Below are 24,167 nucleotides of genomic sequence, written 5' to 3' on the forward strand. Positions count from 1 at the left end.
AAAGAGTTTTCTCTCCCTGACTTCCTTCAGCTTGAAAGAGATAAAGCTCTTTTCTTAACTTTTCTCATCTTTTTCATTCTGCTACTTCTGAAAATTTCTTCTTTCTTATATTTGTGGGGGCTCAGGCAGAAAGGTGGCAAAATGCTGGCAAAAATATCACTTGCCTTGTACCACAATAGTTTTCTGGTGCCTTCTGAGCTCACATTTCTGTGCTCTCATCCTGGCCTGCCCTGAACACCCAAAGCCACCGGCCAGGAGAGATAGAGCAAAACTATAATTCTATATGAGAAACTGTAGAAATCTTGGCATATTCTCTCGTATGGACAGTGTCTGCTCTCCAGCTGACTTCTTGCCTTTACATCTTTGTTATGATATACATAGATATATATCACAGTACCTTACCATAGGGTCCCTTTGTTCAGGAAGTTTGGTCTCTTACCTGGGATTCCTTCATGATGCCTAGAGCTGGACCAGGGAGATAACTCAAAGGACTAGAGTTAATTGTTTCATTTATAAAGCTTAGTTTCTATCCCTGTCACCACATGATTTCCTGTGCACTGCCAGAAGTGATCACTAAACAAAGCCAAGAGTGGCCCCTGAGCACTGCTGGGTACAGCACCATCCTCCCATTAAAAAAGATGCTACATGTGCAGATACTTCCACCAGTCTCTTTCCTTGTCATGGAAACCCTCCCATCTTTAGAACTCAGCAGGTAGGAAGGACATGCTCATTTTAATTAAACCCCCTAAATGAAAGGACAGAAATCTCTTCTCAATTCTCTGCCCTATTCCAGTCACCTCAGTTTACACTTATGTATATTGGCTTTCATCCTCTAGAGAAGAACCTCCGATCTCTTCCATATTTTTCTTAAGATAGCCCCTTGATTTTTAGCAGAGAATACTCCTCTGTCACCCCTTTCTCCATGGGGACAGAGAAGAAAAGCCATTAACATCTCTCTCCTCTCCCAACAAATTTCTGTCTTACTATCTCTTGGCAAGATCTGGAAAGAAGTGACTAAATTTTCCCTGAAGTTTTGGAATGTGAACTGAATTCTTATTGCCTTTGGTTTCATCTTGAGGATCTGAAAAATTGGAAAATCTCAAGAAGAAAATTTTCATGCCACATATTTTCTCATAGGCTTACTCCTCACAACCTCTAAAAAATTCTCATTTTTAAGGACAGAAAATATTACGGATAAAAATGTCCATGGATCATTGCACAACTTTTATAGTGACGGGGCAGAGACTTGGGATGAAGCTTCTTATCTGTTCAACTCTTTATTGTGCTCCTGAGGACCATAAACATGACAGATATGGTCCCTAACTCCCTAGAGCTTATGCTATTAGGAGAAATTTCCAGTCACTGCACATTAACAATAATGTATAATAGTGCTTTGATGGAGAACTACAGAGCATGACTTGGACCTCCTAACTTGGGGTGAAAGATTAATATGCTTGAAGGAAGGCTACCCGAAGGAATTTATTTGACTTATGTATAAAATACAAATCTCATTCCATCAGGCAGTCACTACATTGGAAAGTCCTGCTGATACCAGGGACCCAAGAACCAATTGTCCTGAGAGTGCCAGTTCTCTGCTGCTCAACTAAATTTTGAGTTCTTTGTGGTTATCTGCTGAGAAAACAAAATTGATGGATGACTCCAGCTTCTGTAGTCTGCATCAACCACTGCGTTTTATGTTGATGTCAAAGTCATGCCCATCATGCTTTTAGCCATTAAGCAACACAGGGATACTGAAGTAGCCTTTCCTATGTGATATGAGACCACACGAGGTGGCTTTGGCTCTAGGACTTCCTATTAGCCATACTGAAAGGTTATTAGAAACACTTTCTCCATCTTGACTTAACATCATTCCCTGCTTTCTCCACTTTGTAATTTCTCCTTCAATTCCTTTATAGATGTTTCAGCCAATGTATGATTTGGATATCAGATCCAATTGTGGATATGTATGTATATTTGTGTGAGTGTGTTCGCCATTGTCAACATTTATTAATCAGCAAATATGTTTCTCATTAACTTGGTATCTAGATATCCTAAACAAAACTTTGAGGGTTGTGATGAGGTATTCCATGGCCACTGTCTTCCATAACATGAAGGGTGTCATCTTAAGTTAAATAAGTCAAGGGGAGACGAAAAGATACTGGATGTTTTCATTCATCTGTGGAACACAAAGACATACAACAAGGGAATAGACTTGATCCAACAATGGCACACCCTTGACTTTGGATTTCTGAGCGCTGGTGGTGTTGGAGTGGAATGAAGACTGGAATGGAGATGGGAACAGTGGTGGAGGGACATGGACACTTTGGTGGTGAGATTGTACAGTAACTTTGTACATTAATACCATGCACTTTAATACTACTGTAACCATATGACCTGAATTGTGGTAAAATTTTTAAAAAGCAAATCTACAATTGCCGAACAAACTTGATGTATTTCTTCAATGTGTTTTATGGGCGAAGTAGCCAATGGGTGACACATTTCACATAGCTTTGTATCCTTTTTTGCTTCACTTGAGTTTTTTTTTTCTCATATTTTGTTGCCCTAGGATGATCTAAATCTGACCACTCTGGTAAGTGCCAGAACTGACTTTCTCTTTAAAAATGTCATTCCCTTCCCTTTGTTGTTACAGTAACCGGAAGTGGCACACTTGACCAGGGTGCTTTCACATGTACTTGAGTGTGGGCTGCACTCCGTAGTTTTGGTGGTGCTTGTACACAATTTGGTTGTAGTGCTTTGCAGGTATTGCATACTTGGTCTCAGTGCTTACACACAAGGTTCTGGTGTCACCAAGATTGTGTCTTGAGAATGAGAAGTGGTGCTAGAGGTGGAATTCATGGACTCATACTTGCAAGGTGGGAAGTTTGCCACTAAGCTGTCCCTAGGCTCGCGCAGAATTGAATTCTTATCTTAGACTATTATTTAGGAGACCTTGTCTAAGACTATAATATACAAGAGAGGAAATGGCAACTTAGTGTCAGGTATTATTTACTAAATCATGCCAGAAACACTGAGAGTCAGGCAACTTGTTACTTGCTAACCACATGTACCTATATAATATCTAAGTATTACTTCTCTCCCACTCATTCCACTCTCCTTTTTGGAAACTTACTATAAAGTTTTGGATTTTTCAAATCTATTCTCCCAGTTCCATAACAGCTCATATTTTTCATTCAAAAATTGTTTTAGTGTCTTCAGAGTTATTTTCCAGTTTGCAAATTCTTTGTGATTCTAGTAAATGTACTGTTTAGTACACTCATAAAAATGTAAATGTTGAAGTCTATATTTTTTTTGGTTTTAGGATTCCTTTACAAAACCTACATAATATTTTTCTCTATGTAGTCTTATTTTTCATTTTAATCCCCTTTTTATGTTGTTGATCATTTTAAACATCTGTTTCCCTTTGTCAGAATTTTCTATCAGATCATACTTGAAACACTGACTGCTGTATGTTGTTTGATTAATAAGCTTTATGTTGGATTACTTTTTCCTCTTTAAAAAACTAATTTGTTGTCATCTTGAGAGTATTATAAGAACTCTATATGTGTAAGTCTTGTGTGGCATATGCTGTAGCAGAATATTTCCAAAGAGGATTTTGCCATGAAACTCTCCCTCTGGGAGCAATTACTTGTTAATTTTCCATCTTGAGAATCCCAGTTCCTACAAGTAATAAGGAGTAGAGCCATGGTAACAAATACCCAAGGGATAAATAAATAAATATATATATACATATATATATATATGTTATCAAAAGTCCCAGGAGATTAGTTAAGAGTTATTGTTCTTGGGGAGGCACCGGCCCCTCCCACCGCCGAGATGTGATCCCGGGGGCCGCACGTGTGTGCAGCCTCTCCACAGCTGCACAAGCGTGAATCCAGACCCAGCAAAACCTCTTTCGGCATGGGCAACTCCTCGCAGAATGTCTCCAGCCTGAGAACTAAGCCTCGGCCCCGTGCCCGCCCAGGAGGGGAAAGGTATTTCTCTCTCTCGCCTCTTTCTCTCCGGGGATGAAGGGCACGGTGTCCGCCATATTAAGACGACCACAGATGGGATTTACGACAAAAACTGCAGCAAAACGACATGAGGGTGCTCTTGGGAAGGTGGGAGGCACCGGCCCCTCCCACCGCCGAGATGTGATCCCGGGGGCCGCACACCTGTGCGGCCTCTCCGCAGCTGCACAAGCGTGAATCCAGACCCAGCAAAACCTCTTTCGGCATGGGCAACTCCTCGCAGAATGTCTCCAGCCTGAGAACTAAGCCTCGGCCCCGTGCCCGCCCAGGAGGGGAAAGAGGGGAAAGGTATTTCTCTCTTTCTCTCTCTCTCTCTCTCTCTCTCTCTCTCTCTCTCTCTCTCTCTCTCTCTCTCTCTCTCTCTCTCTCTCTCTCTCTCTCTCTCTCTCTCTCGCCTCTTTCTCTCTGGGGATGAAGGGCGTGGTGTCCGCCATATTAAGACAACCACAGATTGGGTTTTCAAGCCTGCAATAATCCAATATCTGGAAGAAATCTCCCTGGACTTTGTGTTAAAGTACAGAAATTCAAAAGACCTTATTTGTCTTCACAGTAGGTCTGAATCTAGTGGGGTACTCCTAACAACAATAGTGAGGTTGGTGTTGAAATATTGAATGTAACCAAAGTAAACAGAATGTAAAATGAAACTTATCAGTTACAAGGTAGGGGGTGGGGGGGCGAGATGGGAGGTGTACTGTGTGGGTTTTTTTTTGGTGGTGGTATATGGGCACTGGTGAAGGGATGGTTGTTTCAGCATTGTATAACTGAGACCTAAGCCTGAAAGCATTGTAATCTTCCACACGGTGATTTAAAAAAATAAAATTTTTATTTAAAAAAAAAAAGAGTTATTGTTCTTTACCTACGTTAAAGATCGAGTTTTTTTCTAGTATAACATTTTATGTCAGATGAAGACTATATTTGTTCCCTGTTAATACTTAGTAAATTACAATAAATTGGTCATAAGTTCAAAAGGTATCTCAGTGGGCAGCTAGAATCCAAGTACTCTGAGGCCTGAATCCTTCTAGAGGTGCCAGGGAGAGTCCATTTGTTTTTTAGTTTTTAGGGCCATCTACATTCTTTGGTTTGTGGTCTCTTCCATCTTCCAACTATAAATTCAGCAATAGTGAGTCATGTCTTTCTCACATTTCATGACTCTGACATCTTTTTGACCTTCCTCTCCACTTTTAAGAACACCTATAATTTTGGGAGCACTAATATAATGTAGGATAACCTCAGTATTTTACGGTTAACTGACTAGCAACCTTAATTCTTTTTGCAATCTTGCCTTTACTAAGTATGCTACCATTCACAGCTCCTTGGCATTAAGAATACAAATACTTTTGTAGATTTATAATGCTGTTCACATAGTCTGTTGAGAATCTTACCTTTGTGCAATATCTTAGTTTTAACTTACTTCTTTCTGCAGGCCTAGGTCATGCAGGTTATGGCCCTCAGTTAACTAAAGGTGTAAAATCACTCTTCCTACTTTGGATTTTACTTTCTTTCTTTAATTGTAGATTTCTTGTTTTTTCTTATAAGTTCACCTACAGTTAAAAGAAGTGTTTTTTTAACACATCCAGAGTTTCTAGAGGTTCAGTGTAAGAGAATTTGTGTATTGTGTTGCCAGTAATATTGAAGAAAAATAAATCTCCAATGTGCTCATACTTGATCAACTAGGATACAAAGAGACACAAAGAGAAACAAATATTTAAGTACTCAAATATTTAAATTATAACTTAATTCAAAAATTTACAGAAATTAAATGCATCTTTTCACCTTAACTTGTCAAATGAAAATGTTCACTCTTAATGACCAATATAGCCAAAATTTGTTCCACATGATTTTAAGGACAAGATAAAGGCAGCCTCTGGCAGAGAGTGTGCTGGTTTTGTTGTTTGTTCTTGTTTGCTTTTTGCTCGTGCCTCTGAACTCAAGAATTACTATAAGTAATGGTACTGGGGAAACCATATGGGATGCTGGAAATTGAATCCATGCCTCATGCAAGGCAAATATCTTACCCATTGTATTGTCGTTCCAGCCCCTAGTTTTTAATTTTCAACTGTTATTAGTTAGGCCCAGTTTCATAAATAATAAAGCATTATATTATCAGTTCTTAAATATTACACACATGGAGTTTTGTTTTAAGATAAAGACTTTTAAAAACCTAACCCCTCTTCACCACTATCTTCCCAAATTATACTGAAGAAGTCCAGTTAGGTCTCTTTTACTACAATCACTTTTCTCATGATACATAATTTTAGAACATTAAAGAAAGAAGTAGTGTTATGTCCTGGACTCCAATTCTAAGCCCATTTAATCCTAGAGAAGTATAGTTACAACAGTCTTTACCAATAACCACTAAGGGACAGAAGACACCTGAGTCTTCCTGAACTTTATCTGGTAATATTGAGGAATAGGCTGGTTTGGTTGGTCAAAGATGTATTTCATTCTTACATAATTAAGGGATTCAAACTACCTGTCAAGCCTGATCCATGTCTGTTTTTCACTCTGTTGTTTATTCATTCCTTCACTTATTCATTAAGCATATATCTGTAAATGAGCAAGAACTAGAAATTCCATCTTGTTCTCCACAGATTTCTTAGGTCTTTCTCTCATTTGTTTCTGTCTTTTGCCACACTTGTTTAAAATGTTTATATAACCTTTATGTTTAGTGTTAAATTAGGAACTAATATTTGAGAATTAAAGAACCAACAACAAAATTCTAGTCCTTGATGGCAACACATAAACCCCCCAAGACCAGCATTTCATGGTGGTGTCATCTTTAAGATTTTACAAAAAACAGACTGGCTTGCCTGTGTGACTCCATCAGTCCATTAGGATAACTACAGGATATTACCGCTTCTTCCCAAGAAGCCCACTCTCTCTTATTTTACCTATTTTCTCCCCTCTCCTCCCCCCCTCCCCTCCCCTCCCTTCCTCTCCTCTCCTCTTCTTTTCTTTTTTATCTCACACCAAACCTTGTCTCTTGGCCTTGAGTTTTGGCTTTTGACTGGTGACCAACTGTGTAGGATAAGGTTGGTTTGCCCTTCCTCTCTGGCTACTGGAAGCTTGTTTGTTGATTGCCCCCCCCCCCAACCTGTCAATTACCTTTTTCTTTTTGGTAACAGATGATCATTTAATTACATTTCACTTCACAGTAAACAAAAGCCTCAAAATGACTGTGGAGAGGGTATCATTACTTTTCCAAAGAAAAAACCGTGCTTCCCTTTGAACTATTTGTCCCTGGACTTTGGCGGAATGGCAGGCTCTTCATTTCCTAGATGTGCGATCTTTGGTCAAAGATACTCAACTTTCTGTAAATGTTACATTGATACAATGTATCAACAGCAAAACTTCCAGAGTTGATGGGAGAACTACATTTCACGCAGTCACTGGCATTAAGCAAACGCTACCTAACAGCGGGCGCTATTCGTGTTAGAACACAGAGTTAATCACATTATCTGCCTGTCAAACCTCAGAGCAGACTTCAACCTCTCTGCCTCCCGGGTCCTGTCAGCAACACAGTGTACCAGACCTGAAGAGAATCTGAAGCGTAGAAGAGGCAGGGATATACCTGAACAGTCAAGTGCAGCCAGGAACTGCAAGTCAAGCATCGCCCTGAGCTCAAGGTCACTTGGGGAGTCAAAATTCCAAGGGAGATTTTCGTCTGTCACTGGCAGTGACAGAAAGGGGCTTCCAAAAGACTGGTCTGCTCCCAGGGCTGCTTCAGGCCCTGTCAAGCGTTGCCCCTGACCCCAGGAAGCACGGGCCAGGCTGAGAACTCAAGGCTGGTTGCTGCCTTCAGCAGGATCTATTTAATACCCCTCTGGGGGTGGGGGAGGGGGGTCTGCGGACGAATCAGGGTAACTATTTCCCCACGAGGGGGCGTCACTAACCCTCAAGAAGGGACCCCGTGCCACATCGACTGGACATCCCACCCCCAGACTTCCCTTGGGCAGCCCCCCAGGCTCCCTGAGAACTTCCAGTCTGTCAATTACCTTTGTCTCCTGATCAGACTCTGTCTTGTAAATATTGTCTTTCTCTTCTCCTTGATGTCCTTTGCATGGTTAGTTATTTCAGAGCAATTGCTTTTTGTATGGATATAGCAAGACAGTTAAAAAGACAATCCTGTGGCTTGGGAGCTGATTGACTCCAGATAATATACCTTCTGGCCATCTGCTTTTTCAATTTAAGTCTCCTAGATTTACTTCCTAGATCCCTAAAAGCAGAATCCCTATGAGGGATTGGATGGACCCATAGCAAGCGGTGAGCTATGAGCTACCCTGGCATTGAAATGGGCCTGACCAAAGTGCCCTAATGATTAACTATAAGTTAAGAGCTTGGTCATGGACAAATTCTGTCACAATCCAAAAAGTAATATATTATGAGGTTTGGATCCTGCTGGGGTTAAGAATGATTGATCCTGCCATGGTCTGAGTCTATGATAAGATGTCCCTGGAAGAGTCACCCTACAGGCCTAAGAGTGTCTGTTACTGTGTCCATACAGGATGGTAAATATTAGGAAGGAGAATTAAAGATGCTAATTAAGTTGTAGGTCTAAGGAGAGGAGAAAAACACCTTAAGGGCTGTTTTGCCCTTGTGGGCTGCAGGTGGTCAGGAAGTCTGGAAAAACATTTCTAATCACATTTCCTACGGGGAGGCATGGTTGGGGAGGCGTGGTAGAGGATAAAAAGAGTGGCTGTGGGGAGAAGGGGTTCTTGGATTGATTGTTGGAGAAAGAAATTGGTGATTGGATTAATAGTTGGATGGATGGATTCATTGAAGAAGGAGAGAAGAGACGGAGAGACAGCAGAGGGAGCGAAATAGAGGAGATGGATATAAAGTGAAGAAAGAATTGTGCAGTTAGAGAGAAATAGACAGAGAGAACGAGAGACGGTTGGAGATAACTGGGAAAGACGAGAGACTGAATAAACGGCAACTAACCGTCAATCAGCTTGGCGCTCGTTCTTCCTTAGTCCATCCAAGGCAATAGCCATCTCGGGTGGAGAAGTGGCTTGAGAGCACTGAATGCGGGTGGTGAGAGAGAGCCGCCCAGAGAGCCCTCGAACATCCTTTCACATGTAATCCTTGGGAGCGTGATTACACAGCCCGAGAGGGGATTTACACAGCTCCACAGCACGTGAGTGTGAGAGATTTTTACACAACTGGACGTTGGATTCAGTAACATGATCTACTAAGTAACATCAATATACTAACTCTGATAGAGAATTCAAACTGGATAAAACACTTTGTCTAATCTTAAGGAATTCAGAATACAATAAAGATGAAAAATAATCTGTTGTCAAATAGAAAAGGAACAGAGGGGGGGTGCGATAATACAGAGGGTAGGTAATTTGACTTGCACCCAGTTGACCTGGGCTCAATCCCCAACATCCCACATAGTCCTCTGAGCATCACCAGAAGTAATTTCTGAGTGCTGAGCCAAAAGTAACCCCTGAGTATCTCTGGGTGTGAACATGCCCTCCCCCAGAGAAAGAAAAAAAAATAAGAGATGTCTTTAAGAAAATAATTCCTTTGCATGAAGAGAGAATATGTGCATGTGTGAGTGTGCATGAGAAAAAAGAGGTGGGGGAGAGAGAGAGAGAGAATAAGAGAGAGAGATTTAAAAGAGGGAATGATGAAGCAGACATGTATATTCATTTAGCCTCTTGGTTTGGAGGGGATGTTACAGGTTTTTGAATAATTTTAATTGAAATGTAATATACATGTAAAAAATGTACAATTCCTTAGTTTATATATCCTAAGTGTATATAAGTGTATCCTAAGTGTATATAATGGAGTTATTAAAATTAAATATAGCATATAACTGGCACCCTGATAAAGAAGTAGAATTTCACTGGCATCCAAGATGCCTTTTTCCTGGTCAATAATTCAGAAGGGAGAGAGAAATATATCAGCAACTTTCTGTCTCAATAGTCTGCTTACACATGACTGCCTGGTCACAGATTACCCTCTGTGAGACCATTATCAGTCAGTCTTTAAAAACAGTTTGAGAAAACATTCCTTCCTTACAAGTTGGAATCAGTAATGAGAACCCAGGTAAGCCAGAGCAAAAATTTCTAGTTGTCAAATTAATAGCCATAAAGCATTTTATGTTCACAAAATACACATCTAGACTCATTGCAATTAGAAAGGCAAAAAATTCATTAGATTGTTAGGAGAAAGGTTGTTCCCTGTGATATAATTCCTACTTTCCTCCCTAGTTTAGAATCAGGATAGCTGCTCTTATTCAAAAGCCAATTCATACTCATAAAGCAAGCCTAATGTGCCCTCTGTTATAGCAGTAGACAGGAAGCATGCACCGAAACCAATTAGATAACATGCCCCCATAATGTGGCATCAAAGTCTATGGCATGCTCTTAAAAACCCAATGATATATAACATCTTTTAATTTGTGTTTTGAAAGCATAGGCTATCTCCCTGAACCTATGTAGGGATAGGCAAAGTATTCTCTAGCAAGCACAGGAGTACAGAGCTATGATGTCCAGATCTTTGAGTGCTCCTGTCAGTCAATAGTTACAAGAGGAAATGCATCTAGACTGTGAGCTGTACTACGACTATGTGCTGCCCAGGGAGGGATTTTCCCTCTCCACCCTGTTTTAATGCATGGAAAATGGCGGCGGGGGCATCATCCACGTGTCGAGAGCCACCCCCTAAGACTTCCACCCAGAGGTAGGAAATTTGCAATGTTGTGGCTCATAGGCAATCATTAATCAATTGATTAATGATCTGTGATTTACAGAGTTGTTATTGAAAGCTGAGTCTTAGGCATACAATACTAAAAATGCAAAAATCATTCTGTTACATATGTAGCACTGTCGTCCCATTGTTTATCGATTTGCTTGAGCGGGCACCAGTAATGTCTCCATGTGAGATTTATTACTACTTTTGACATATCGAATATGCCACGGGTAGCTTGCCAGGATCTGCAAGTGTTTCTTTGCTTTGACAAAGTTTAGCAATTATGACTTCTTTCTTGGACTTCTACCAAGAGTTAAGTGATGGGATCAGAGTAGCCCACAGGAAAGCTCTATAATATACATTGATAATTTTCTAGCTTATAAGTTCTGTGGTGAGTCACTGTTTCTTTTATTATTCTTGATAATGAAAAAAATTTGACATGAATTAGTAGCATTTTATTGAGTAAAAGCTGTGCCATAACCACCCTACTTCAAGAATTAATGGTGGAAGTATTATTTAATAGCTGAAGCTTTGGTAATATTTGAAACATTGCAACCTAGTGAATTATTTATGTTTCACTGCAATATAAGCTTGTGTTTCTTAAATGATAATTTCTATTTAAGGGGATATGGTATAGTGGAAGTTCTAGAGCATAGATACCCTGGGATTGTATTCTCACCATTGTTGATCAGTTCAGTGGCTCAGTTATTGGTAAAATGAAGGTTGTACTTGCACCTTGTTATGAAAATTAAATGAATTCTTACATTTAAATTACAAAGGACAGTGCCTAACAGTAAGTAAATGCTAGCTACTTTTTATGATTTATAAAATTTATAATGGTATAATAATTGTAACAATTATTCATAAATCTTATAATTTGAAATAATGAGAAATATTCAATAACTTGAGTGTTAAAGATTTGATAAAACTTCTAACAACTCTGTTTTCTTTCCCTAGAGAAGCTTGCCATAGGGATATTGTGAATTTGCAAGTGGAGATGATTAAGCAATTTCATATGCAACTGGTAAGTGTGACAAATTATATTTTAAAGTAATGTAGAGTTGTGAATCTAAGAAATTTATCAAAGAGTGATATATTTTTACTTAGTTTTATCTAGTTGCTAAGATAATTTTAAGAATTTAGTAAGGAAAATGGACTTTTGTTCATTCATTTAGTTCCTTTATAAACCTGTGATAGTTAAGGCTTTTTTCCCTTTAGCCATATTTTTCCTCAATAAATAAAAAACTCCCCAGATGTGCAACTTCTCAGCCTTCCAAATACATAAACTTTATCATTGATCTTTCATTTGTATTAGCAAAGTAACAATCATGGTTAAGTACAAACGAGACATATTCAGCTCATAATTGAACACAAGAAATGAAAGCTCAAAGTATGTAAAACAACTTGACAAATAAAAGTGAAATGCCTATAATTTTAAAAGTATTTTCTTTTTCTAGAATGAAATGCACTCTTTACTGGAAAGATACTCAGTGAATGAAGGTTTGGTGGCTGAAATTGAAAGACTCCGAGAAGAAAACAAAAGACTCCGAGCCCACTTTTGAAATTTCAGTGAATGCCTTAATGTTTTGCAATTCAGGATTTTCTGGCAATACAAAACTAATGAAATCAGTATTGTTCTCATGGCCTCTGGAAAAAATTTTTTCAAGTGAAAGGGAGATGGGATTTTTCACCAATCTTTATTTCATCTTTTCTGTCAAATATATTTATATTTTTATATTTAAAACTGTAAATATATATCTGCTTTATAGGAAAGTCAACAGGCTCCTTATTTTACAAAATCTTTAGCTCCACTAAGTGCCCTTTTTCATAAAGATAATTTTCAGGAAAGTAAACTATATGTTTTTAGTCATTTTTAAGCATTTGTGATTGACAGTTGCCTTTCAAATTGTTTTGAATATTTGAGGATTACAGCGTTTTGTATACCTTCTATTTTTATGGTCAAAGTAGTTTTGAAATAACAGTTCGTGGTTTTTGTAGTTGATTAATAAAACACAAGGTTGATTAGTAATCACTTTTTTTTAGAAAACAAAAATGGAACATTTATTCATAATTCAAAAAAAGCGACTAAGCAAATAGGAAAACACTAAACATAAGCAAACCAAGTTCCACCCCAGACCATTTCTCCAAGGCTGCGGTGTCAAATGACGTGTGCAGCAGGACCCCAGGGAACCTAGAGGGCTTCTCGGCGACGTCTCCGCTCTGGACTTCTGCTGCGTCTTCGGCCCCCTCCCCGCTTGCCCTTGGGAGGGCCCCGGACAAAGCACCAGTCCACGCTGATGGGCTGCCCCATCAAGTCCTGGCCATCGAGCCCCTCCAGGGCAGCCCGTGCCGCCTCGTAGGTCTCGTACTCCACCAGGGTGTATCCCTTCAGGTAGCCCGTTCGCCTGTCCAGGTTTAAGTGGATGTTCCTGATGTCCCCGTACTCCGCGAACTTGTCGTGGATGTCTTCCTCCGTGGCCTCCTCATGGACTCCGGTGCCGAAGAGGATCCAGCCTTCAGCAGAGCGCTGTGGCCCGGGCTCGTCGCCGTCCTGCTCCACGCTGCCGTCGTCCGCTCGCGGCCGCGCCCGGGACCCCTCTGCGGCACCGAAGCCACGGCCCTTCCGTTTCTTGGCCTTTTCTTTCAGCCGGCGGACGCTCTCGTCCCCATCCTCGTCCATGGCGAAATCCTCGCCCCCCGCCCCGTGAAGATCCAGCACGTCCACCGTCTCTCCCGGACTCCTCGCAGCTCGTCGATTAGTAATCATTTTAACTGAAGTCGAGAGAACAGGCGGCCAGGCGGCCTTACCCGGGAGGGGGTCAGGGTGGCAGGAAAAGGCGAGTGGGAGGTAAGGAGGGGGGTGGGAAGGGGAGGGTGCGTGATTCTGCTCTACTGATAATAGAGCTCCAAGTTCATGCCATCATGGATTTCATAGTCCCCCAGAGACACGTGGTCCTTGAAAATCGTGTACCACTTCTTCAACACGATCTTGTTCCAACGGGTTCCCGTCTGGGCCGCAATCAGCTTCTTGAGGTCGCCGATGGTGTCATCGGTGTTGCACTTAACACGGACTTTTTTGCCCAGACGGTCGTTACACACAACCTCGATCATTCTGTTCCGTGCTCGAATTGCCTGGAACTTGCCGAAAACACAACCGTCATATTGCCTGTACATTGAATATAACATTTTTCTTGAAATTTGGTTGAAATTTGGATAAAAATTATTACATTTTTATCTGTTGCATTTATGTTATTGTTTTGTACTTTTGGCAGATATTTACTCATGCTTGATATTTTTTTTGCAAAGTCTACCTACCAAAACTTTTTATAAGATTCAAAACGAACTGCATATCTGCTCACAGATTAATAACATGCAAAATTATATAGTTTCAATCAACATGGTTCATTCAACTTACAATCAGCGAAAATCTCATTAGATACTATCTCAGTATTACTATCACTTACCTTACAAATGAAGTAGTGTTATTTATTTTTTGCATTTTTTTCCTAGTGTTGAATCCAAACCCAGGGCTTCACATATGCAAGGTTCTACCACTCAGCTACGTCCCTGGCCCTTGTTTAATTATTTACTTTTTGTAATCCTTTCTGTGCTGCCTGTATCTTTATGTTGTTGACATTACCATAAAATTTTAAAGGTTAGTTGTTAAAATAATTTACACCTTTCTTCTAGTAGAGATAGGTATATATCTACTTGTTGTGATCTGCAGTTTTGGTATGATGTAAGATTAGGAGGGCTATTGGGTTGTTTTACCTTATTGTAGTCTCTTGACCCAAAGATTTGAATTGTGTGCCTTATATCCGGCACTTCTACCCAGTTATGAATTTTGAGATAAAAATATTTACTAAAATTTAAAAAAATAGCTACCTTATGATTTCCAAAGCAATAGAAAATTTTGTGACTATTTAATATGTAAGAATACTAATAATTGAAGAAATGTTTTTAAAAATTTAAAGAACTTTCCAGTGTGGCCTAGAGAATACATTGCTACTAAAGCATAAAAAGGTGCTGATGTGATCTTTTTCCTGGCAGATTATTATGACTTGTAACAAGTTTTGTTTTATACATATCATTATCAAATGGGTTTAGAAGACATAAAAGTGTGTTTTTCCTGAATTGTCTATTTAAATCCATTAATATTTTCCTATTGCATTTTCCTATAATTACACGTGGTATGTATTAAAGAAGTGGGATAAATAAAATAATTTTTGTGACTTTATGTGTATGGAAAAAACTTTCTTGTTACAGAATTTTTACACGATAAAATGGGAACTCTGATATTGAACTTTTTACTTCTAGGCCAACAGGGAATCAATTATGATTGGATTTTTGCACTAGAAATTTTTAAAAAGACAATGTGAATCAGTTTCAGATTCTGAGCATTGGGCATCAAAGTACAGTCATATCTGAGAGAGAAATAAATGAGGTTCTAGGAACACAGTGAATCCCAAACATGCAAAAAAAAAAAAAAACACTTGCAACAAAGCACATGATGATCAAGTTCTTTAAACTCAATAAAGAAGGAAAATTCTTAAAGCACCTCTAGGCAGAAGACACAGGAATAAAGATAAGAATGGAGGGAAATGATAGGACAACATCTTCAAAATACTGAAAGGATTTGAACCTGTACCTAATAAAAATATTTGTCAAAAGTAAAAGTGAAATAAAACTTTCAGTCCCTGAATGGCTAAAGAATGAATCAACCAGCAGACTTAACTGTGCAGAAAATGTTTTAAGCACCATTAGTCAGAAGAAAACTGCTATAGATAGAAATCTACAATGTATACAAATGATGAGTGAGATAAAAAAAAATGGTAAATATGTGATCAAATGTTAAGATACTATTCTTTTCTTTGTTCCACCCAAAATACTTTTTTAAAAAGTAAAAGGTACCTTAAAAACAAAAACAGTAGCGGGGCTTAAGAGTACAGAGAGTAGGGCACTTGCCTTGTACATAGCTGAACTGAGTTTGATCCTAGAATTCCGTATAGTCCCCAGAGCCCTGCCAGGTATAATTCCTGATTACAGAGCCAGGAATAAACCCTGAGCACTGCAGGGTGTGGCCCCAAAACCAAAAAAAAGGACAGTTGCATGTCATTATGTTAATATCACTTAAGTGAAATGTCTGGCAATCATATAAAAAGACAAAAGTATCCTCTAAGCTTACTAAGTTCCCCCTGAAACTAAACTGGAATCAATGCATGCTGTAAATCCTAAAGCAGCCACAAAGATTAAAAGAAAGCAAAACAGTAAAGATGATAAAATACAGTATGAAAATATTTTTAAAAATCTTCAAATATGTGAAAGAAGGAAGGAAAAAGGGAAACAAGATGAAAGATTAATGAGCCAAACAAAATAAAAAGATGGTAGATTTAAAGAAGAAAGTCACAGTTTATATCAAGTGGAGATTCAGTTACCCTTGTTAGGTTGAGTCTTCTTTATGCAGCTATATACTAAATTCAAGAAGTCACTTTAAATGTAAGGACAGTTTAAGTACTAAAACATGAGATGTTGTACACTACAAATGGAGACAAATCTCATAAGAATTAGCCAAATCTCTCCATTTGAAAGGACTCAGATGACTTTAGTTTTCACCTTAAGCCAGAATAACAGGCAAATAAGCAAATTCAGTAGAAAAAAAGGGGGAAGGGAAGATATCAATGCATTAAAAAAATAGTCAAAAGAATTGTGACACTAAAGGCCAATTCTTTCTTCAGACTGAGAAGTGAGAGAAACACATTAACAGTGTCAGGAATAGGAGAAATACCCATCATAAACTCCACAGATGTTTCTGATTAGGAAATCTAAATGGTTACACAAATTTTTTTGGAAATATTTAATATCAGCAAGTGTTTCCAGGAAAGAGAAGGGTTAATTCTCAGTTTACTCTAAGGACAGCATTACTTTGATGCTTAAGTTACCAGAGAATTATAACCATTTACTTTTTTCTAATGTAGGAGTACTGCTATTTATTCAGCCACTAATTAAGCTAACAGTTGTGAACTCCACATCTTTTTTAATTTTTAAATTTTACTCTCATAGAATTGTTCACATTGTTTACATTCAGATTTCGAAACCAATTCCACCACCATTATTTTGAATTTTCCCACCACTACCCAAGCCTGCCCCATAGGCAGATGCTAAATAATTTATTTTGGAATCTGGAGGCATCTCTGCAGTGTGCTGCTCTCTTCAGAGATTCATTTGTGAATCTTAGAATCATAGCCTAGCCATTAAAGCACTTAAATGGTGCCCAGAGGCAGTACTTTGGTGTTACATCCAGGGAACTGGAAGGGCAGGGAGATGGAGATCACCCATTCCTGACTCCGTGAAGCCTGACGTTTTCTTTCAGTCACTAGCCCTGCATACCTGGGTTTTTCAGTGGATCATTCTCATGGGTGGGGAGCTCGGATGGGCCTGTGAAGGTTGGCCATGAGCATGGCAGTGGTTGGGTTCTGGAGTTTGCGGCTACTGGGCTTCATTTGGGGCAAATGAAAGGACATACCTGCCCCACTCCGAGATGCCCCGGTGAAATTAGCCTGGCTCGGGGTGGGGAGACATCTCTGCAGTGTGCTGCTGTCTTCTAAGATTCATCTGTGAGTCTCTAAATATGGCCATTAATGCTCTTAAATGGATTGATGTTGATCTATTTCAAGATTTATATATGGGTCTCTGAAGTGAGGCCAATAAATGAGCTTATATAGCTGAGTCAGAGGTGGTGTGTGGGCGTGACTTCCACATACCTAACTTTTGGCCATTTAATTTCTCGGGAAACTTGATCCTAAATTGTTGAGGTCCGACCAAAGGCACAGCGGTAATTTTGGGGTATCAGGAAACCTGAAGTCACCATCAGGCTGCTGATGCACTCACCCTGCAGATACAGGTTGACCTCCTGAGTGGCACCATACCCCCATAACCATTAATTTGTCACTAGCATAGATGTAAAAGTGATAAAATTTAAGCTAAATCCAAAGATGGGTAAAAGTAATAACAAGTGATCACATGGTATTTATCTCAAGAACATAAATTTAGTTATGCCATTGAGTACACCTCAGTTAAAAAATGCAAATTGAAACAAATTAATATAATTAATTCTGAACAGATTAAACATAGGAAAATCATATTATCACCTCAATAAATACAAAAAGGGTCCTGGAAAAAAATCCAATACTAGTGTCCAACAAAAACTCAGAAAGTAATAAAAGAACTTTCTCAACTAATAAGTGCATCTTAATCTGTTATGGTTGAGGTACAGTAAGACTATGCCTAAAACATTAATACTGTCATAAGTCATAATACCTCAATTAAAAAATAATAGAACATCCTGGTTCATTGTGAAGGAGGGAAAGCTTAACCCCAAGATTAGAGAGAAAGCAAGACTGTTTGCTAACTTCTATTAAAACTTCTTGCGAAGACTAATAAGCAAGAAAAAGAAAAAGGCATCCAGATTAAAGAGCAGAAAGTAAGAGACCCTTCAACAGGTGACAAATTTGACTATGGAAAACACAAAAAAAACTTATTTTTTAAAACTAAGTAATGGGGGGAAAGGATATTTACACAATACCCATCAGATAAGGGGTTGATATCAATGGTATATAAAGCACTGGTTGAACTCTACAAGAAGAAAACATCCAACCCCATCAAAAAATGGGGCGAAGAAATGAACAGAAACTTTACCAAGGAAGAAATACGAATGGCCAAAAGGCACATGAAAAAGTGCTCTGCATCACTAATCATCAGAGAGATGCAGATCAAAACAACCATGAGATACCACCTCACACCACAGAGATTAGCACACATCCAAAAGAACAAAAGCAACCGCTGTTGGAGAGGATGTGGGGAGAAAGGGACCCTTCTTCACTGCTGGTGGGAATGCCGACTGGTTCAGCCCTTCTGGAAAACAATTTGGACGACTCTCAAAAAATTAGATATTGAATTCCCATTTGACCCAGCAATACCACTGCTGGGAATATATCCCAGAGAGGCAAAAAAGTACAATCGAAACAACATCTGCACATGTATTTTCATCGCAGCACTGTTTACAATAGCCAGAATCTGGAAAAAACCCGAATGCCCCAAAACGGATGACTGGTTGAGGAAACTTTGGTACATCTATACAATGGAATACTATGCAGCTGTTAGAAAAAAGGAAGTCAAGAATTTTGTAGTTAAGTGGATGGGCATGAAAAGTTTCATGCTGAGTGAAATGAGTCAGAAAGAGAGAGACAGACATAGAAAGACTGCACTCATCTATGGTATATAGAATATCAGAGTGGGAGACTAATACCCAAGAACTGTAGAAATAAGTACCAGGAGGTTGACCCCATGGCTTCGAGGCTGGCCTCACGTTCCGGGAAAAGGGCAACTCAGAGAAGCGATCACCAACTACATTGTAGTCGAAGGCCATGTGGGGGAAGGGAGTTGCGGGCTAAATGAGGGCTAGAGACTGAGCACAGCGGCCACTCAACACCTTTATTGCAAACCACAACAGCTAATTAGAGAGAGAGAACAGAAGGGAATGCCCTGCCACAGTGGCAGGGTGGGTTGGGGGGGAGATGGGATTGGGGAGGGTGGGAGGGACGCTGGGTTGACGGGTGGTGGAGAATGGGCACTGGTGAAGGAATGGGCTCCCGAACTTTGTATGAGGGAAGTATAAGCACAAAAGTGTATAAATCTGTAACTGTACCCTCACGGTGATTCTCTAATTAAAAATAAATAAATTATTAAAAAAAAAAACAACTAAGTAATGGGTGAGTTTAATTGCATTCCAGTATACAATGTCAGTATAAAAATAAATGGCATACCAGAAAAAACAAATTAAAATTAAAAATATTGAAGTGGTATCAAAAATATGAAGTTATTAGATGTATATTTGGTAAGTTATACAAGACCTGTGCACTGAATTCTACAGAATATTTCTGAAAGTCTAAATAGAATATGCCATGTTCATTAATAAGAAGGTTTGATGCGAAATGTCAGGTTTTCCCTTATTTATAGTCAGTGTAATACTGACAAAATTTTTAACAGAAACTTTTTTTTCTTCAGTTATGTCAGTAAGATTAAGTAAATTTACAGTAAGATTAAATGTGTAAAAACACAAAAAAGAAGAGAGGGACCAGCGAGGCTCTATCTCTCCCGCTGCCTGCCTTCGGTAGTCTCACACCGCTTCCCCACCCAGGGGAAGGTTGATGGTGATGCTGAGGCAGGCGAAGGAAGGAAGAAGGCCAAACTGGTTGCTGGATCAGTTTATTTCGTTCTCTCTCTCTGCTTCTCTCCCGGTTCTCGATCTCTTTCTAGATCTTCCTCTATCCCCCTTTCTGCCCCGCTCGCTCTCACTTCTTTCACCTTGTGCTTTGCTTATGTGTGTGCTACTGTGCTTTCTGTGTCTGCCTCTCTGTGTCTGCCTCTCTCTATGTCTGTTTCTCTCCTTCTGTCTTACCTTAACATCTTAATCTGTTATGGTTGAGGTACAGTAAGACTCTATGCCTAAAACATTAATACTGTCATAAGTCATAATACCTCAATTAAAAAAATAATAGAACATCCTGGTTCATGGTGAAGGAGGGTAAGCTTAACCCCAAGATTAGAGAGAAAGCAAGACTGTTTGCTAACTTCTATTAAAACTTCTTGCGAAGACTAATAAGCAAGAAAAAGAAAAAGGCATCCAGATTAAAGAGCAGAAAGTAAGAGACCCTTCAACAGGTGACAAATTTGACTATGGAAAACACAAAAAAACTTATTTTTTAAAACTAAGTAATGGGTGAGTTTAATTGCATTCCAGTATACAATGTCAGTATAAAAATAAATGGCATACCAGAAAAAACAAATTAAAATTAAAAATATTGAAGTGGTGTCTGCCTCTCTCTGTCTGCCTCTCTCTGTCTGCCTCTCTCTGTCTGCCTCTCTCTGTCTGCCTCTCTGCGTCTGTTTCTCTCCTTCTGTCTTACCTCTGCAGCTTCTGTCCTGCCTCTGCCTTCTTCTTCTGTCTCCTTCTTCTGTCTCCTTCTTCTGTCTCCTTCTTCCTTTGTCTCCCTTGTCTTCTTTCTCTCCCCCTCACTGCCCCACAGTCTTAGTTTATATAGAAAATTACATAGGGTGGTGACACAAAGGTGGGTTTCACATCAGCAAATCAACAAAGAAGGGTAAGACCATTTCTTGAGGAGATTAACAAAATCTCATCTAAGGAGATCCACTCAAGGGTGTGATTCCAAACAAGGGTGTGATTCCAAACAAGGGTGTGATTCCAAACAAGGGTGTGTCAGGGTGTGAGCTAGTAATCTACTCAAATAGTTAATAGTTAAATAGTAAATCTACTTCTAATATTTTTATCAATGTCATTCTGTATGAGCACAGTAAGAGATATAACCTTAAAGTTTGTTTCTTGTAGGGAGCCATTTTACCTTACTGATCTTATCCTGTCACTATTTGTTTAATCACTAGCTAACCCCATGCCACACCTAGCAAAGGTTGCCACTCCTAATCTTACTGATCTTATCCTATCAGCATTTGTTTATTACTAGCTAAATCCCGTGCCATACCCTGCATTTCTGTTGGGGGTCCTGGCACCACCTCCTCCCAACAGGGAGGTATAAATACTGTAACTGCCATAGAATAAATGCCTTTTCTCCCTCCTCCGGGCTCTGCGTCTGTTCTTTCGGCTGCGCCCTACGAAGGGTTCTCCCTGCTGAACAGAACGAGACCTCCATATCGACTTCCACACCTGGCACCCAACGTGGCTGTCGAATTCACGGAAAAAGTGAGTATTTCTGAGGGTCGCCTTTCTCTTGGCACACACCGTGGTGCGGGAATGGCCTACTTACCCTCTGATTCCTCCATCCCTACCTACTCCTGGGAATCCCCAGTTATTTGCGTCCTTTGTCTCGCTAATTTTATTTGGATCTTAAATGAGATTTTTAAGGCGAGAAAAAGTCAGCCATTTTCAGAGATTCAGCACCGTGTTTCCGAAATTGAGATTTTTTTGAGGAAAAATTATGAGAGTTCCAAGGCTTCCTCAGTCTTTGGGGATGAGGCACCCCCCATGCAGGGGACTGACTCCTCAAATTCTACTACCATAGGCTCTGACCATCCTGCTCCCTTATCTAAGCCCTCCTGCGCAGAGGCACCTCCGAGACTTTATCCTGTGACGTCTGATATCCCCGATCCCTCTCCTCCGGAACTTAAATCCTTGCCCCTGGAGGACAAGGCTACCCAGGTAGATGAGGAGGAGAGGTGTCAGCCGTCAGCTCCACCACTCCATTATCTGTCCCATGACACTGCCTTTTTTAATCCCCCATACGCCAGTGAGGCAGCCCGCCAGCTTGCCCAGGACACCGCCGCCTTATGTGCAGCTCCCCAACAGAAACAGGAACATGTCCAACTTTTGACTGAAATAAGGCAGCTGGTTCAGGAACTAGTGAGTGCCCTGCAGCCTTCTACCCTCTCCCAAGAATCTAGCGCAAACTCCGGTCTCTCCTCCGCCCTGCCACACTCTAGCTTCAAAACCTATGGCTGCCTTCCCAGTTACCAGGTCCCATTCTCGGGCCCCCAAATACCCCACCTCTGCCACGGCTCCACCTGATGATGATCCCTCAGACAGAGAAGTTGAGGAGGCCGATCAGCCTGAGGAAGGGGCACATTCCCAAGAGGAAAATTCCCCTCAGGACGTAACTCCGCAGGCACCAATCCGCCAAAGCTACCGTAGATTGAAATTCGAAGACCTGAAAGATTTAAAGGCTGCTGTCTCTTCTTGCGGCCCCACTGCTCCTTTGACGCTTGGCCTTTTGGACTCCTTTTGTGAGGGATGGCTCACGCCGAACGACTGGTTCTCAGTCACTAAGGCTGTCCTGAGTAGGGGAGACTATCTCTTGTGGAAAGCAGATTATTTAGAACGATGCCAAGAAATGGCGCACCGCAACGTCGAGGCAGGAGGCTCTTCCTCATCCTGGATCTTTGCTAAATTTCAGGGTCAGGCACCCTTTGATTCTAATGAGGTGCAGGCTCAATTTCCCCCAGGGCTACTTGCCCAAATACATGTGGCTGCCCTCCGGGCCTGGAAGGGACTTCCCTCTAAAGGGTCGGTGGTCAGCATGGGAGTTTTGACCTGCTCCGTTTCAGACCTGGGCCGGTTCACCCCTCCTTAGGCAACCTGGTGGTCCTCCGCTCCCAGAGGGTCACCATATTGATGCCGAACTTAGTGCGGACACCCGATCGGCATAGCGCACTACAGCCCAGAACTCCTGGACTCAAGCGATCCTCTGGCCTCAGCCTCCCGAGTAGCTGGGACTACAGGCGCGCGCCAAGAAACTGCTTGCAGACACTCTACTAGTCTATCAACTAAGCCAGAGCCCCACGCCGGCTGATGACGGGAAATAACCATCCTCTTCGGTTTTTTTTTCCTTTTGTCAGACAGCGTGGCGATTACTAAACAGGCGTGAACTCGGTGGCGCGGGCCAAGGGGGAAAAAGAAAAGTTATGTAACAAACAGCGGGACTTAATATCTCTATATTCTTAGCAATGGAGAACTATCAAATGCTTCCTTGGCAATAGGACTGTCTTTTTCTTTTTGGGGGGAAACCCCAGCAACGGTAGTGAGTTGTGTGTTGAAACATGGAATGTAATCGAGATAAAGCGTAAACGAAGTGAAACTTATCACGTACAAGGGTGGGGACTGGGGAGGTGGGAGGGGGCGGCAGATATACTGGGGGGGTTGGTGATGGAAGATGGGCACTGGTGAAGGGAAGGGTGTTTGAGTATTGTATAACTGACATAATCCTGAGAACTATGTAACCCTCCACTTGGTGATTCAATAAAAAAAATTTAAAAAAATAAAATAGGTTACTATTTTATTATTGAAAAAAAAAAATAAAGGGTCGGTGGTAACATCCTTAGCCAAGGTTCGTCAGGGAGCTAACGAGCCCGATAGTGATTTCATAGGGCGCCTCACGGAGGCGGCTGAAAAATTCATGGGAAACGAAGAGACGGATAATGAGCTGATCCGCCATTTGGCCTATGAGAATGCTAATCCCATCTGCCAGGCCGCACTCCGCCCCTATAAGCGTGGGAAGACCCTCTCAGAATACATTCGGCTATGCTCCGAGGTTGATCCCACCACCCAAAAAATAGGGCATGCTATAGGGGCTGCCTTCAAACAGTTCTCTATTCAACCATCGAGCAGTCAGAACAAGCTGTGCTTTGGCTGTCGGCAGCCTGGACATTTCTTAAGAAACTGTCCCAATAAAAAATCTCGGCCCAGACCTAGAAGTCCTTGCCCTAAGTGCAAACAGGGTTTCCACTGGTCGTCAGAGTGCCGCCAGAAGGCCAGGCTAGGAAACTGGATACAGGGCCAGCCCCAGGGCCCCCAGTCCGCTCCCTCTCCCGTGTCTGGGGCACCTCAGAATCATGGGCTGTTCAACCCATCGGCAC

General features: G+C 40.8%; 2 protein-coding genes across 2 annotated transcripts; both read right to left on the reverse strand.

Moving 5' to 3' along the window:
- Positions 1–12,192: 12,192 nt before the first annotated feature.
- LOC129399169 (RNA-binding protein 8A-like) lies at positions 12,193–13,531 on the reverse strand. The gene has a single exon (XM_055118480.1). The coding sequence runs from the start codon at positions 13,492–13,494 to the stop codon at positions 12,919–12,921; it is 576 nt and encodes a 191-aa protein (XP_054974455.1). The 5' UTR covers positions 13,495–13,531; the 3' UTR covers positions 12,193–12,918.
- An 80-nt stretch (positions 13,532–13,611) lies between these two features.
- LOC129399172 (ubiquitin-like protein 5) lies at positions 13,612–13,878 on the reverse strand. The gene has a single exon (XM_055118514.1). The coding sequence runs from the start codon at positions 13,836–13,838 to the stop codon at positions 13,617–13,619; it is 222 nt and encodes a 73-aa protein (XP_054974489.1). The 5' UTR covers positions 13,839–13,878; the 3' UTR covers positions 13,612–13,616.
- Positions 13,879–24,167: the final 10,289 nt, after the last annotated feature.

The sequence above is a fragment of the Sorex araneus genome, chromosome 10 (assembly GCF_027595985.1).
Source record: "Sorex araneus isolate mSorAra2 chromosome 10, mSorAra2.pri, whole genome shotgun sequence".
Classification (NCBI taxonomy): Eukaryota; Metazoa; Chordata; class Mammalia; order Eulipotyphla; family Soricidae; genus Sorex; species Sorex araneus.

Bases quoted from the DNA above. Each gene is read 5' to 3' on its own strand.
- LOC129399169 (XM_055118480.1), bottom strand. From the start codon at position 13,494: ATGATTACTAATCGACGAGCTGCGAGGAGTCCGGGAGAGACGGTGGAC.
- LOC129399172 (XM_055118514.1), bottom strand. From the start codon at position 13,838: ATGATCGAGGTTGTGTGTAACGACCGTCTGGGCAAAAAAGTCCGTGTT.